This window comes from Mandrillus leucophaeus, unplaced genomic scaffold, assembly GCF_000951045.1.
Source record: "Mandrillus leucophaeus isolate KB7577 unplaced genomic scaffold, Mleu.le_1.0 Scaffold279, whole genome shotgun sequence".
NCBI lineage: Eukaryota > Metazoa > Chordata > Mammalia > Primates > Cercopithecidae > Mandrillus > Mandrillus leucophaeus.
Genome location: NW_012102909.1, coordinates 802,451 through 817,358, shown reverse-complemented (window position 1 = coordinate 817,358; position 14,908 = coordinate 802,451). Strand labels below are relative to the sequence as shown.

The window sequence follows — 14,908 nt, the reverse complement described above, 5'->3', positions numbered from 1 at the left end:
TGAGCAAGATCAGACACTGTGCCAACACATGAAATAATTCCAGTCAAATGTCTTTCTGTTTTGCATCTGAAGGAAACATATCTTAGAATACAAAGAGCTCCTGCAAATCAATAAGAAAAATACAAACAACCCTATTTTTAAGTGGGCAAAAATTATCAAGGAGGCACTTTGGTAAAGAAAACATCCAAAACTTATGAAAAGCTGTTCAACATCATTATTTATCAGGAAAATGCAGATTCAAATCACAATGAGATACCTGTACGCACCTGCTGGAGTACCTAACATTTTAAAAGACAGGAAGAATAAGACTTGACAAGGAGGTAGAATAACTGGAAGTCCCAAATATAGCTGGCAGGAGTGCAGAATATCACATCCAATTCAGAAAAAATATCTGGTGGTTTTATGCTAAAGCTAAACACATATATGTCCTTTGCACCAGCAATTTCACTCCTGGGCAAAGATCTGAGAGAAATAAATGCATATTGCCACAAAGGTGACATGCAAGAATGTTCATGACACCTTTATTCATCATAGTCAGAAACAAAGACTAACCCAAATGCCCATCAACAGAATAAGCAAACTGTATAATATAATATATGAACCCATTATTAACACAGTAAATGTATACTATGGAAAAAAACTTAGCAATTTTTAAAAAATGAACCGCTAGTACCTGGAATATTATAAATAAATATCATAGATGTTGAGTGAAAAGCAAACAGGCAAAACATGTACTCAGAGTATGAGTGCATTCACATGAAGTTCAACAACAGGCATAGCTTATGAGAAAATGTTACAGTAATGGTTACCGAGGATGGGAGTATAGACTAGCAAAGGAACAATGGAACTTTATGGCATATTAGAAATGTCTCCATCTTTATCTGTGTGTTGTTTACATGAGGTATAGGTATGTAAAAAATTATGACACACTTTGTGTACCTTATTGTATGTAAGTTACCCTTCAATTAAAAAACAAAATTGTTAACTCCAGGTCCTGTGAATTAACTCCATGGAGGGGTATACAGTGATTATAGTAACACCACCCTTCAAGTTGCTTCTATAGAAGGAAACTATTCCACATTAGTTACTTCTCTCACTTAATCACTAGAAAAACAGCATATTCATGCAATGAATTGTCCTTGATTGAATTGTGGATTCTTTTCAAAGTCGCTATGCAGAATATTATTGAGTGATCTGGCATCATTTGAACGTAAAAGATGTATTAGAGAATGGCATTTTATCAGTAATAAATTTCTTAGGTGTCATAATGGCATTATGATTATACAGGAAAATGTCCTTTTTCTTAGAAGATGCATGTTGAAGCATTTTGGGGTGACGTAGCATAGCATGATGTCTGCAAATTGCTCTCAACTATCTCAACCTAAAATGATACGTGTGTATATTTACATAAAAATATAGAGATAGGGAGAGACAAAGCAAATGCGCCCATCCATTATCAATTGATTAATCTAGGCAAAGGGTATATGAATAATGGTACTAGTTTCCTCAGTTTTCTGTGGGTTTGACTTTTTAAAATAATTTGGGAAAAGTATTAAATGAACGAATAGCATATGACTCTGCTATGTATTAAAATTTAGAATATACTTTTAGGGAAATGGATAGACAAATCTACTTAATAAAATTTTAAAAATACCTGGAAACAAGAAAAGAAAGACATGTTCTCAGAGCTAGAAATGAAAAGTTGCACTAGATGATTGCCAGAATCCCTTTTAAACCTAATATTTAATATTCAACCTCAGGACTCACTGAGATTATTAACTGCCATCATCACTCAGGGCTTTTGACCTTGACATTGGGATGCATCAGCAGCGATAAGCCAGCATTGCATTCCTTCAGTAGACAAAGCTTCCAGAGTCAACTGTCCAAAATGAGTCTGTGCTTTTCTAATCCAAGTGCAGCCTCAGGGGTCTGACTCCGAGGAGGATGTGTTGTTTGGGATTCAGGGTCATTAGGCATAATGAAGAGGCCGATACTTTATGAAACAAGAGAAATCTGACCACTTATAAAGCTTAAACATTCTTCCACGCCTGATAGTGCTGATTTAGGTCAGGATGATGGAGTTTGAGGAAGTTTCTCTCTCCTCTTCACCACTACTGCAGCTACCAGTTTCTCACTCGGGTAACCTGGCAGCACCTCTCCCTGACCATCCCTAAATTTTCCCTTTTCTGGCCCCGACCCACTTGATGCTCACCCAAGGGCAAACCTGGAAGTGTGATTATGGAATGTCCAAATGATAGAGGAATTTAGGATCATCTACCAACACTGTCACCATATTGATAAAAAAAAGTGGAGGCCCAGTTAAGTGAGTGGCCTCGTACATCTGACCAATTAATGTTAAGTGATTGACCTAGTACATCTGACCAGTTAATGTAGAATCCAGGTCTCCTGATTCTCAGTTTTATGCTCTTTCCCTTCCCCTCAGATATCATTTTCATTTTGGTTCTTGCATAACATTGAGGCATTCTGGAATCTGAATCGATTTCTTTAGACCACTTAGCTAGTTATTTCACTTTAATGGAGATATAGATACAGATATAGATATAGACAGAGATAGAGATAGAGATATCCATATGCTGTGTGTGTGTGTGTGTGTGTGTGTGTGTGTGTGTGTGTGTAGCATATGTGTGTTTTCACCCATTATATGCCAAAACCTGTGCATCTCCACAATGGGATGCTGAGTCAGATTTAAAGTTTTCTGGTAAATAGTTGTTCATCATCATGGGACTGGTATAATTTAGCACCTAAGAGTCTGACATTGCATGACACCAAAAGAAGAAATCATAAAGAATGGGAGATTTAACCATATTAAAAATAAACTCGGCTGGGCGCAGTGACTCATGCCTGTAATCCCAGCACTTTAAGAGGCTGAGGTGGGTGGATCACTTGAGGCCAGGAGTTTGAGACCAGCCTGGCCAACATGGTGAAGCCAGTCTCTACTAAAAATATACAGGAAGTAGCTGGGTGTGGTGGTACACACCTATAGTCTCAGCTACTTGGGAGGCTGAGGCAGGAGAATCACTTGAACCCAGGAGGTGGAGATCGGGGTGAGCCTAGATCACACCACTGCACTCCAGCCTGGGCAATAGAGTGATACTTTGTCTCAAGAAAAAAAAAAAAAAAAGAACTTCTCTGTATTTAAAAAACTGCAACTACTGAAAAGGAAATGAAAATGCATAGATATTTGTATCATCATATGATTAAAAATTAATATCCTTAATTTTTTAAACTCTTTAGAACCAGTAAGAAATATAAAAGCACTTCCAATTTTTTAAATGGGCAAATAATATAAATAAGCCATTCTCAAACGAACAAATACCTGGGTCCAGTAAAATATAATTGATTGCTTCAACAGCAATCAAAGAAATGCAAATTGAAATTAAATAAGATACAGTCTTTAATAATATTTTTTAAAGACTTATAAGGTGTGGGAAATGAGCATGTGGGAAAAAAAGGAGCTCTATGAGTCAGTAGTTTGATGTGGGCTGTCAAAAAAAACTAAACTCATTGTGGTTGTATAAATAGAAGTGTAAGATTGAAAGCAAGGAAAATGATAATTCTGTCTTTAAACAAAGCATAGCCTGCACGTGACCATGGGGTCTGGAGCTGGATGGCTCAGGCTCAAATCCCAACTCTGCCACTTTCTAGTAACGCGGCCCTTGAGCAAGTTTTTAAACCTCATTTTCTCCATCTGGCAAGCAGATATGATGATATCTACTTCTTAGCGTTGTTGGGAGATGAAAACAATCCATGTAAATTGCTTAAATCAATAATTGGCATATGGTAATCACTTGTTAAATGGTACCTATTCCTTACAGTTCTATGCTTATCAGATGCCCCTGGAGACCTACACTGAGTTCAAGGGACCTCAAAGCTGCAGAGAAACCAGAGCCTGTTCAAAGCAGAACACCAAGATGGTATCATCTCTCTAACTCTTGGAGAAACTGACTAGGTTTTAGCCCATAAAGGAACAGGTAGAGCAGGTGTGAACGCCTGGATAATTTTGAAGTCCCAGCAGGTGGAGGTTTCAGGAAAACAGTTTTCTGCATAACTTAAGGGAGAAAATTTAATTAGTGAGTTCTCTAACAAGAGAAGTATTCAAGCGTGCTTCTTAACAGATGAATAAAAGAAATGCAAGCCACAGATGAGAAGTTGGATTAAATCTGTAACATCTCTTTCTACCCTGAGATCCTACACATCTATTCCAAGGTGCCTTTTGTCCCTCTTTTCCCCCTTTATTCTTCTATTTCCAGGTGTCCCTGCCAATCCTTGGGTTTGCTTAAAAGTCAAAAAATAATAATACATCTTTGAAATATATTCTACATGATCATCTAAAACTAACTACCCCCATTGAAATTACTTTTCTTAAGACTTAAGAAGTTACTTTGGTCTCTATGAAGTCTATTTTAGGCAAATTTCTTTATCTGGGACATGTTCATTCAACAAATAATGATAGAATGGCTCTCATGCTTTCAACACTGGCCTAGTTGTTGGGGTGTAAAATTAAGCAACTCCAGGTGCAGTGACTCACACCTGTAATCCTAGCACTTTGGGAGGCCAAGGTGGGTGGATCACTTGAGGTCAAGAGTTCAAGACCAGCCTGGCCAACATGGTGAAACCCCATCTCTTCTAAAAATATAAAAATTAGCCGGGCATGGTGGCACATGCCTATAGTCCCAGCTACTCGGGAGGCTGAGGTAAGAGAATCACTTGAACCCTGGAGGTGGAGGATACAGTGAGGCAAGATTGCACCATTGCACTCCAACCTGGACTACAGAGCAAGACTCTGTCTCAAAATACATAAATAAATAAAATAAAAATAAAAACAAAAATAAACAAGACCCTGTCTCGGCTCTCAAATAGTTCACATTTTCACATGGGAGACAGTGACCTCAAGGTCAGTGTGATGAATGCACAAATTGAAGTGTGCCTTCCTGTGTACACCCAGCATCACAGAAAGAAGCCACAACCAATGGCTGAGGGTTGGGGCAATCGGATATTTGTGTTTAGAACCCCTCTCAGACACTCCTTACAAAGTGAAAACATCTCTTTTAACTTTCCCTTTCTCTCAAATTTCTCTTTTCACATACTGATGTATGGCTGGAATTCAAAGGAAAATTACACTGTGATCAAAACTACATATCTAAAGCAGAACTGTCAGTTACTATTATCTATTCTTGCACACCCATGGGACATGTTATTTTAAGTTGATGTTGCATTCAATTAAGTCCTTATGTTGGCTACAACACAAATCACATCATCTAATTTTCCAATCTGATCCATCAAATCACTGACATAGCACCCCAAACAAATGGTTGTGTTGTGCCTATATAAACTCACTGAAGGCAAAGGAACTAGTCTATTCAGTAGCGTATTTTTTACATAAGTGAACTCTTCCAGGTTGGAAAATTTATCAGTGAAAACATATTAAATAAGCAATACAGAAATGGCACCGAGAGTGCTTAGCAGCATGATTTCTGGAGCCTTAGATCTAAGTTCAGATCTCAACTTTGCCTCTTCCAGGCTCTGTAATCTTAGGCAAGTTACTTAATTTTTCCAAGCATTAGTCTCCTCATCTGTAAAATGAAAGTAACAAAGTACCTGCTTCCTATTGTTGTGAAGATTAAATGAGATAATATATACAAAGCATTCACCACAGTGGCCAGCACGCAGTATACATTTGAAAAATGGCAACCACAGAGACAGGTAAGAGTATGGTTTTGGGGGAGGAGGTTGCAGTGAACTGAGATCTCACCATTGCACTCCAGCCTGGGCAATAAGAGCGAAACTCCATCTCAAAATAAAATAAAATAAAATAGTACAGTTTTGTAGGCAACACTGTGGAGTCGCTCTGGCATAAGGTTCCCCTGGGTACCCCTCATCATCGTGACAGTGCTTTGGAAAAGAATGTCACAGCAATACGAGCCCATGAGGGCCACATAGAAAGTGGTTAGGTTCTGCATAATGCTGGGGCCACACTGCTGGACTGCAAACCAGCTCTCCCACTTATTAACTGTGTGACTTTGGACAAGGTCCTTTGCCTCTCTGTACCTCAATCTCCTTATCTGTTAAGTAAGGATAATAATTGTCCCCATTTTGTTGAGTTGTCATAAGTATGCTGTATAAATGCATTAAGGCATGAAATGCTTGGAACTCTTCCTGCTTCAGGGTAAACACCACATGCATTAGCTATTACAATGATGAATCAGTAGGTGCAAATCGCTTGAGATTATTTCATCCTGCCTAGAAGACAAGGTAGATGCAGGAAAGAACTTCTGGGCCAGGACCCTGACTCTCCTGCTCTCTTCCACTTCTACCACAACTTTCTTCAGCCCTTTCCTTTCCTGTCCCTGATGCTTGCCCTTCCCTTTCCCATCACCCTGATTCCTCTGCTTTCTCCCAGCCTCAAAGGACATCCAGATCCCTCAGCCACTTTGAGTCAGTGCCGCTGCACCAAGTGCTTGTGAGCTGGGTTGTCCTGGCAACAACAGCTTGCTCCATAAACCTCTAGGAACGAGGCTGGTTTGAGACATGACTTGGAGGAGTCTAGGTTATGCAGAGCATATAATTTGCTCCTCTCTCATTTTTTTCCAGTTATGATGATGAACATATCTAATTCAGTAGCAAGTATTCGAGGACCTTCCAAACATGTGTATTGGCCAGAAAGAAACCTCCTAAACAGAGAGAAAGGGAGGCTGAGGTTATTAAGCCCAATCTTGCCCACAAAACAATTTGTTCATGCCTCACTCTGGCTCTGGTGAGTTCATCTGACCTTTCTTCTGTGGGCCAGGGTAAGCTGCCTTTCAGAATGCTGCCTGGGATTAATGAGATGGTAGGCTTTGCTGTTAGGCAGGCCTGGGTTTGAATCCTAGGTCATCCTCTTGCCACATGTTTGACTGTGGGCGAGTCACTTACTCTCTGTGAGCCTCAGTTTTCTTGTCTGTAAGATGAGGATCACAGAGGGTGGTTAGGATTAAATGAAGTCATGTTTGTATAGCAGCTTGCTACTCCATGGTTGGCTAGAAGGGCTCTTTTTTAAAACAAAAAAAGTAAATTGAAAGAGTCTGAGGCAAAGAGACATGGGTATTACTTGGAATGAAAAAGCTGGAAAATGACAGAATCGTGTATTTTCCCTCCCCCTCTTAACCACTGTCTTTATTTGGAGATCTTATTCAGGAGGCAAAAGAGGAAACCTGGATTGTGAAATGTCAACAGTTATCTTGCACAGAAGAAAAGCAGAAACATTTTACAGTTAACGCTATTGACCCTAAGATTTCTAACTTGACAAAATTCCTGCACCAGCATTTCCTAATGCTATATTTTTTCCACCCAAAACATCTTATCTGCAATAAAATTATTTCATAAAACAAGACACAGGAAAAAGATGTTCTCTGTTACTACCCAGGTATCTTGAACTGCATAAGAGAAAAAGGTGAATGAAGGAATATTCGCTATTATTATTTTTCATGCTTTAACATCAAAAACCATAGCCAAGGCTTCTAAGAGCCTTTTCAAAGATTTTTATGGCCCTTCCTTCATAATTAATTTGGCAACCAACCCAGGAACCAGTACATGACCCCATTAACATCTAGGAGGGGCCCCACCACCTACTGAAGTGTATACTGATGCTGATACAAATAATCAGTGTCTCATGCAGCTTGTGTACACCAATTATGTGTCAGATTCCTGACATATACAGTTTTTCACCCACACATGAGGTAACTGAAGGAAACTTAATGTCTACAGAAGTTAAGAACTTCAATATCTTCTTGGGAAATTCTGTCTTTAGGTTTAGTTCTACAGCTGACAAAGGGAATATTTCTGAACCAAACATTTCTTAAAAATATCAAATGAGATGCTGGGGGCTACGTAAGAGTGGAGGGTTAGAGAAGGGAGAGGATCAGAAAAAATAACTATTGGATACTAAGCTTAGTGCTTGGGTAACAAAATAATCTGTACAACAAATGCCTGTCACAGGAGTTTACCTATATAACAAGCCTGCACAGATACCCCTGAACCTAAAATAAAAGTTTTAGAATAAAAAAAGAGACTCTTAATGCATTATATCAGAGAGTGTTCAAAAGGTTCCAGAGAAAAATGCAGTAATTATGGAAGATGTAACTTGTAAACATGAAAATTATGGAAGATATAAATTGTAAAACTATCAATACAAAATTTCACTATTTAATTCCAGGCCCATTTTCTAGATTGGCTTTTACAATCTGAGAGAACTACTCTCACTAATTAATAACTATTTATTAATTTAAATCCATGTGCTTGACAACCCTGACTCTATCATCCCCATTTTTTAGTGAGACAGCTTCACTTATTAGAAATTTAGTCTTCATATTTTTGTAATTTAGGGAGATTAAAATATGAGCATACAAACTTTATAACAGCAATTTTCATTGCAAGATGTTTTTAATTGTTTAACAAACAAACAAAAACTTGCAGAAATGTTTCCATTCACTTGCTCTTCTCAGGATACTAGCACAAGTGATCAGGAAAGGAGTAAGTCAACATGAATTATTACTAGGTCTCACCAATTATTATTGGTGCCTATTGCAAGGAATCTTTTACATCTCTATGTATATGTGTGTCTTTTCCAAAGGATGTTTCAAAGTACAGCTGGCTAGAGAGATTAGCAGCTGAGGACCCACTTATTCTCCAGTACCAACTCAGCTCTCACCATCACAAATACACCACAAATCCTAAGTTGGAATAAATTTGCTTTAAGAAAATGCTAGAGTAATGAACAAAGTTCAGTGCCACGAATCAGAAACCTAAGCATCAGAGGAGTGGCTGGTCACAACTGTCATAGCCATGTGACTTGGGGCAATCGCCAAGCCTTCAGGGTCTGTCTCCTCTTCTGCAAATGAAGGAACTAGGCCAGATGACCTAGGGTCCCTCCAGCCTGAAGTCAAAATGGAAGCAGGCAGCAATGTGTGCTATTTAACCCCCCTCACAGGTAGAACATTGTAGGCTAAAACATGAAACAAATGAATAGCCTAAAATAGACTCACACATTCGCTGTTCATTCAATTAAAAAGCTAAGCACCTGAAGGAAGGCACTACATTCAGCTCATTTCTGAAACAATCCACTCATTAAGGTTAGTGTGAGCATACCTATGTACATAGGCGTTGCCCACAGGACGCCAAGTCTATGTGTGAATTCACATCCCAGGGAGCTTTCACAACCACACAGCACACACTCAGCATCTGAAGAAAGACCAACACTAAGAAAATTCAATTTTCCTGATGCATGCCAGGGAGGCTAAGCCTTTTTCAGTACACTAATCTTTAAAATGGTGCATCTACCACCTCGATGCCACATTATGCAAATTTACTAAGAATTGTGAGTGAAGAGATTTCAGCCCAATTTTAAAAAGCTAAAGATTTTTTTACCCGTCAATTCCAAGAAGACAGCCCAATAAACAAGCTATAATTACTCTATCATTATATTAACTCTTTAATCACTTTTTCTCCCTTCCCTCCCAAAAAAAGAACTGAGGGGAAGGGAGATTTCAATAAAAAATGGATAGTCTCTCCAAGTAACCTCTATAGAGGAGGAGTATATCTTCTGACAGAACACATCTGTGTGCCTCTTAAAAAGGATATTCTAAATCTGGAGGGAGTTAGCTTAGACCCCCACCTTCCAGGCCCTGCCACCTGGAATTCTCAGACCCATCAAATCAAACTGGAAGGAAGCCGGGGCTGGATGAGTATCCCCACTCCCCTAACCCCACTCCAACATTCTATGTGCTACCATGCTCCCCTATTTCAACCCAACTGATTGAGCAGGAAACACTCCTAAATGAGCAGGTAGCCCGTGGAGCTGGACCCAAGCCTCCCCAGTCCGTGTCCACTGACACCCTGGTAAGTGGCACCTCTGCTCACCCTCTTCACAAGGTAGCCCTCTCTGATCCGCTTTGGTTCCATGCTGGCTGGACAGGCAGATGCAAAGGTCACTCTCCGGCACCTCCTCTCAGCAACTGGGCTTCCTCTGCATACTGAGGTGGCTGTGGGCTGCCTTTTCTACAGTGGGTCGCTTTCACAATTTCCCTTCTGCTGGCGGTCGCATGATCACATCCTCTTCCCCTCACTGGGGTGGAAGATCAGAATAAGGAACTGCAGAGTAAACTACCCATTCCTTGCTAATCCTGGAGACTTATTAAAACCACAGTTGGGTTGAATATTTACCTAAGGGAAATTCTTAGTACTATACAGAAACTCACTCTTTTAAAGAGAAAAAGAAGTGATGAAAGGAAGAGGAAGATGAATAAGAAAAACTTGTTGGTGGAAATTGTCCTGATTAGGGATTAGTCTTGAGATCCTGGAAATGCTTAATAAAAATGCCAAGAAATTCAGAACCATCTGGTTAGCATAACAAAGTTAACTACTAAATGAATGCCTACTTCTCTCTATGCCAAGTCCTGTATCAAGTGTTTCTCAGCCTATTTATTTAAAACTAAATTAGTCTGCACATAGGCCAGGCATGGTAGCTCACGCCTGTATTCCCAGCACTTTGGGAGGCCAAGGCGGATGGATCACTTGGAATCAGGAGTTCAAGACCAGCCTGGCCAACATGGTGAAACCTTGTCTCTACTAAAAATATAAAAATTAGCTGGGCGTGGTGGTGTGCGCCTGTAGTCCCAGCTACTCGGGAGGCTGAGGCAGGAGAATCACTTGAACCTGGGAGGCAGAGGTTGCAGTGAGCCGAGATCGTGCCACTGCACTCCAGCTTGGGCGACAGAGCAAGACTCCATCTCAAAACAAACAACAACAAAAATGAGTCCACACGTGAAACCCATAGGGAAAGTATATTATTTTCCTTATCTTAGAGATAAGGAAACACAGGCACAGAGAAGAAAAGTTGTCTCAAGTTGACGCTGCAGGTCACAGGGGAAAGCAGAAGACCAGGGAGGGACATGCTAGGGTGCCACTGCCTCGCATCAGGCATGTGAACAGGTGTTCCACATTGACTGCTGATCCCACAATCAGCCTGTAAAAAGGAGTCCGTCATCAAACAGGTTTTTGAGAAACTGTACATAATAGTCCCAGGTTGGCAACTCCTCTAAACGATGAACAAATTAAAGACCCTCGCCCCGCCAAAGTACTACAGCAAAGAATCCTATAATGGTGTTTCCCAAACTGACTTGGCTGTAGAATTCTTTTCTCTACAATTTATATTAACATTTTTTTGTCATGGATTGGATTAGATCTCCCAAAAAAGAAGTCCTAACCCTTAGCACTTCAGAATGCGTCCTTGTTTGGAAACAGGGTCATTGTAGATATAATTAGTTAAGATGAGGTCATACTGAAGCAAGTGGGCCCTTAATCCAATGTGACTGGTGTCCTTATAAGAAAAGGGCACACAGAAAACAGCCATGTGACAACAGAGTGATGCATTTACAAGCCAAGGAACGCCAAGGATGGCCGGCAACCCCCAGAAGCTGGAAGAGGCACGCAACAATTCTCCCCTAGAGCTGCTATAGAGAACATGGTGCTCCCGACACCTTGATTTCAGACTTACGGCCTCCAGAACTGTGAGACAATAAATTTCCATTGTTTTAAGCCACCAGTTTGTGGTAGTTTGTTATGGCAGCCCCAGGAAACCAATACAATCCTGAAAAACCAATATTCCATAGAATAAACTTTGAGACACGTTAATCTGGCCCTGTGAAAATGAGCAAATTCATTAATTACTTTGTGCCTCAGTTTTCTCATCTGTAAAATGGGGATAATAACACTTATCCAATGAGGTCATTCTGAAGATTAAATAAGATACACATGGAAGTATTTAGAAGAGTGTCTGAAACATAACTAGTATCCATAAATATGAGTTACTCCTCATCTTCAAGGCAAATCTCCGTTATCCTAGAGCTGATCCTTTTCAATGATAACTTCAACAGAGATGATAAAAGCAATCGTAGGGCTAGAATTTCCTCATTACACCCGTCAGTGTTCTTTCACTGCAATCAACAGATAACAACTCTGGCTAATAGAGGCGAATAGGAATTTACTAGAAGAGAATGGGGTGGCCCACAGACTGAAGGAAAAATGAAGACTGGGGTCTTTGAAAGGACAGGAATCAGGGCAGTTGTAGCGTTCCAGGAAGCAAGACACCAAGATGAAAGAACGCCAGTGGTTTTCAGACTCTGCAGTAGTCTCCAGGGATCAGGCCTCTGATTGGCCTAACTCAGCTTCTCTCTTGGGTACCTGGAGGGGGAACATGTGAACCGACAGCCCTCGCAAGACCATGCTCAATGAGGGAAGGGAGGGTGTCCCCTAAAGTAAAACCAAGATGCTATTAACAATAGACGAGTGATGGCCCCGAGAAAGGCAAAACTGACAGACATCCACGAGGGCATCTGAGGAGCCAGGAAAGTTAGGGGAAAGAAGTTCTGTTCTTGGGGTTTTCTGAGAGCTTCCTGATTCCCTCTCCTCTTCCCTCCAGCTGTGTTTCCAGCCAACAGTCACTGCCCCTGTATTTCTCACTTTTCATTTTATGCTAATATCCATTACATAAAATCGTTGATGGTTTCTTATCAGTTTCTCATCGCACCAAAATTAATTAGAAATTATTATAAAGTGTTGAGGGCTGAGAGTAGAGGGATCAACATTTGATGTCACCTGAGCAAAACAGGAACAAATAAAAGGGTAATGTTCTGTATCTGCACTCAAACAAGTATTTTGCTACGTCTGTACAGTCAATGGAAACCACTCATAGATTTACCAAGTCTGATTTCATAGTTAAACGTATCTCCCTTTGTTTAACTGACCAAGTGACTTCTAATTTAGAATGTCTTCACCGTCTGTCCCAGCATGATCGGAAGGCTTTAAAGAACCCTCACTTAGAAACCTCATAGTGTTTTTGGATGCTTATTGTGTAAAAGCACCCCTGCGTTCCGAATAATTCATTTCAAGAAACGTTGTATTAAGTCCTTACTATGTGCCAGGCGCCTGAATAGGTGCAGGGGTAAAAATGTCTTGCCACCAAGGAACCTCCCGCATTTGTGAATCTGCTGAACGTCACCACTGATGGATTAGATGATGCTGCCTTTGCCCCTTCCCCGCCTGCCACGTGTCATCGCGCCTGCTTAGCGACACCTAGTGGTCAATAAAGAGAACTATCTGAATCAATGACGCCATTTAGGACTTGCTCTCAATAGAGTTTGAGCAAGTTTTCTCCTGCTGTGTCAGATCCCTCTCCCAGATCAGATCATTAGAACCTCTTCCAATATCTTATGTATGTGTGTCTAGAATGACTTTTTTTTTTTTTTTTTTGAGACAGAGTCTTGCTCTGTCGTCCAGGCTGGAGTGCCGTGGCCCCGATCTCAGCTCACTGCAACCTCCCCCTCCCAGGTTCAAGTGATCCTCCCACCTCAGCCTCCCGAGTAGCTGGAATTACAGGGACATGCCACCATGCACGGCTATTTTTGTATTTTTAGTAGAGTTTCACCATGTTGGCCAGGCTGGTCTTGAACTCCTGACCTCAGGTGATCTGCCTGCCTCTGCCTCCCAAAGTTCTGGGATTACATGTGTGAGCCACCACACCCAGCCTAGAATGACTTTTTCAGATCTCTTTCTGTACACATTTGATCAATAACCTTGGAAACATTATTCTTGTAGTACATTTTATTGCTGTAAGGGAAAGTTAAGACTTCTGAATAAGCAAAAATGATTACTTAGCATCTCCAATGGAAAACTGTGCATTCTTTACAGCACACCTTTCTAAGTTATTTGTTTCTATGGAGTCTGTGTCTTTTCTTGTCTTGGAGTTATTTTAGAACTCTGTAGATTGTGGATAAATACGAATAATTCTTGTCTATAAACATGCAAATAAATTCTGACTGATGGAAGTTCAGTAGACTCCACCTCACCCCACACCCTCGCTCCACCCCACCTCCCATGGAAAAAGTCAATTTTGTGTCCGCTGGTAAATGAATTTCAACGTTGCTTTATATAAATTGGCCTTTGACCTTTCCTTTGAACCGGTTGTGACCTCTGGCTAATTTCCCCTTTAATTCATGAGTTAAATAAAATTTTTGACATGTTTTCATTCTATTATATGTAAGAGTCATAGTTTTATCTTTTTAAAAGTTATTCTTTAGCATTGGTAATTCAAAAGAGACATTAAATTTAGCTGAGAAATATCAGACCACCTCTAGAGCTAAATATAAATTAAGTAAAAGGTGTCAAAACCTGTGAGAAGAGTCTGAGATGTTACCCTACTTGTAAGCTAACAAGTCAGCCTGCCTGTTTCAGGGATGCTCACAGAAGACACAAGACTTCTGGGGTTTGGGGTAAGACAAAGGACTTTGCTACTCACAGCACAGTAAACAGAATGAGCTCCATATTGGTCTTGATGCTTGTTGGCCCTAAGTCTACCAAGGACAAAGTGGAGCAGCCTAGATGGATGCTGCACATACGGAGGGTTTGCATCATAACTGAGGACCCAGAGCTTAGGGAACATGAATCTTTTGTAATGCGCTGCAAGCAAACCTGCCCAAACTTTGTCTCAGAGGCAGACCGTATCTTTATTATACTGGACAGTAAGTGAATCTGCCCTTTACTCTGGAAGGAGACAACCTCTATCTTCAAAGCTGTTGTTCACTGTACAAGCATCCATAAAATAGAGTGCCTCTGCTTGCAAGTTGTATATATACACAAAAGACCCATGGAGAACTTTCTCCCAACAAAAAGAAACCATTAAGTTGTCTAATTCACTTAAATATATTAGAGAATATCTAGTTGGTGCCCAATGGGCTTCCAGTTCAAGAGAGGGAGCTGAGCCCACAGACTGAGTAATCCCCTTTCAACAGATACACAAATTCATATGGAAATGATTTAAGAATATATAAAAGTGTGAACATATACATACCCACTT

At 40.4% G+C, this 14,908-nt stretch overlaps 1 protein-coding gene and 1 long non-coding RNA gene across 2 annotated transcripts in view; one reads left to right on the top strand and one right to left on the bottom strand.

Annotated features, from left to right (window-relative positions):
- The window catches only part of PLEK (pleckstrin), a 33,131-nt gene extending 22,229 nt beyond the window's left edge, over positions 1 to 10,902 (bottom strand). Inside the window, exon 1 of the mRNA XM_011984994.1 lies at positions 9,916 to 10,902. Within this exon, the coding sequence (XP_011840384.1) occupies positions 9,916 to 9,957 (42 nt within the window). The 5' untranslated portion in view covers positions 9,958 to 10,902. The remainder of the gene's footprint in view (positions 1 to 9,915) is intronic.
- Positions 9,726 to 14,088, top strand: LOC105543193. Its single transcript, XR_001006591.1, has 2 exons — positions 9,726 to 9,894; positions 12,843 to 14,088. It is a non-coding gene; the product is annotated as an uncharacterized LOC105543193 (long non-coding RNA).
- Positions 14,089 to 14,908: the final 820 nt, after the last annotated feature.